Source organism: Seriola lalandi, unplaced genomic scaffold (assembly GCF_002814215.2).
Source record: "Seriola lalandi dorsalis isolate HSWRI2012SDOR001 ecotype SW California unplaced genomic scaffold, Sedor1 jcf7180002052174, whole genome shotgun sequence".
Classification (NCBI taxonomy): Eukaryota; Metazoa; Chordata; class Actinopteri; order Carangiformes; family Carangidae; genus Seriola; species Seriola lalandi.
The window spans coordinates 7,192-8,706 of NW_019522727.1; the positions used below are offsets into that span (position 1 = coordinate 7,192).

Here is a 1,515-nt window from a genome sequence, read left to right on the forward strand (position 1 = left end):
GAGTCCGATAACAAAAGATCTCTGAGGACATGAGGGATGATTATCGTGGCTCCGAACACGTCGTTAATACTCATGTTGCAGAAGAGCAGGTACATGGGCTGGTGGAGGCTCCTGCTGCTGAAGATCAGGATCACCAGGCCGAGGTTAGACACCATGATGAAGATGTAGACGAGGAGGAGGAGGATGAAGGCAGTGCTAGAAGAGTGAGGGGTGACCTTTAACCCCTCCAGAATTAGGATATCTGAAATAAAACTCTGGTTCTCCATAATGAATCTGCGCTAGTTACAGAAAAGCAACAAATTACAGTCACAGTTCATCTGAATATATCCCCATCACACCATGTATCTGACACAGTCTAAACCATCGTTGGATTAAAATCAAGTTATCTGAGGAGCATTTAAAGACATTCAGCGTTTCCTCTTCTACTAGTTTCTGCTGTCTCTACCTGTGTGCACTGAGGATGATCCGGAGAACACAGACACATCCCTGATCATCTGCAGTGCATTAGACAGGAGGCAGACATGTCACAGAAACACACAGAACATGACACCACCTGAAGCGTCGCTGATGTGGTGAACCGGCCCTTTAAGAAAGCTTGAAGCTCAGTAAGAGGAAAGTTTTTCTATCAGTGTCGACACTGAGCTGAATCCACCGTGATGCAGCTGCACACACACAGACACACACACACACACACACAGCACACACTTTTATTCAGGGCATCAGTGGCCGTCAGCAGCAGCGTCACAGCATCGCTGATAGGTCAACTGTTGCCTGGCGACCGTTGATACGCAGGATCCAGCCTCATCATCATCGTGGGTGTCTGCTCTGGATGAATTCATGATAGAGGCAACAGGTTTTAATTATATATAATAATCTATAGTCACTTCACACACACACACACACACACACACACACACACACACAAAGATCGTTTTTGAGACTCATTTAGACTCAAACTTTCTTCATCCATGTGCGTGTGGAGGCTGACAGCAACGGTGACGGAGACATGACTGTGACGGTGACAGTGACATGACTGTGACGGTGACATGACTGTGACCGTGACGTGACCGTGACCGTGACCGTGACCGTGACAGTGACATGACCGTGACAGTGACATGACCGTGACCGTGACGTGACCGTGACCGTGACGTGACAGTGACATGACTGTGACCGTGACGTGACTGTGACGGTGACATGACTGTGACGGTGACATGACTGTGACGGTGACATGACTGTGACGGTGACATGACTGTGACATGACGGTGACCGTGACGTGACGGTGACAGTGACGTGACGGTAACATGACTGTGACGGTGACATGACTGTGACGGTGACGTGACAGTGACATGACGGTGACGTGACAGTGACATGACTGTGACGGTGACATGACGGTGACCGTGACGTGACGGTGACAGTGACGTGACGTGACGTGACGTGACGTGACAGTAACATGACTGTGACGGTGACATGACGGTGACGTGACGTGACGTGACATGACGGTGACGTGACGTGACG

At 49.6% G+C, this 1,515-nt stretch overlaps 1 protein-coding gene across 1 annotated transcript in view; it reads right to left on the minus strand.

Annotated features, from left to right (window-relative positions):
* Window positions 1-266, minus strand: part of LOC147819549 (olfactory receptor 2D2-like) — a 980-nt gene extending 714 nt beyond the window's left edge. The window contains exon 1 of the mRNA XM_087172280.1: window positions 13-266. Within this exon, the coding sequence (XP_087028406.1) occupies window positions 13-266 (254 nt within the window). The remainder of the gene's footprint in view (window positions 1-12) is intronic.
* Between the last annotated feature and the right edge of the window lie 1,249 nt (window positions 267-1,515).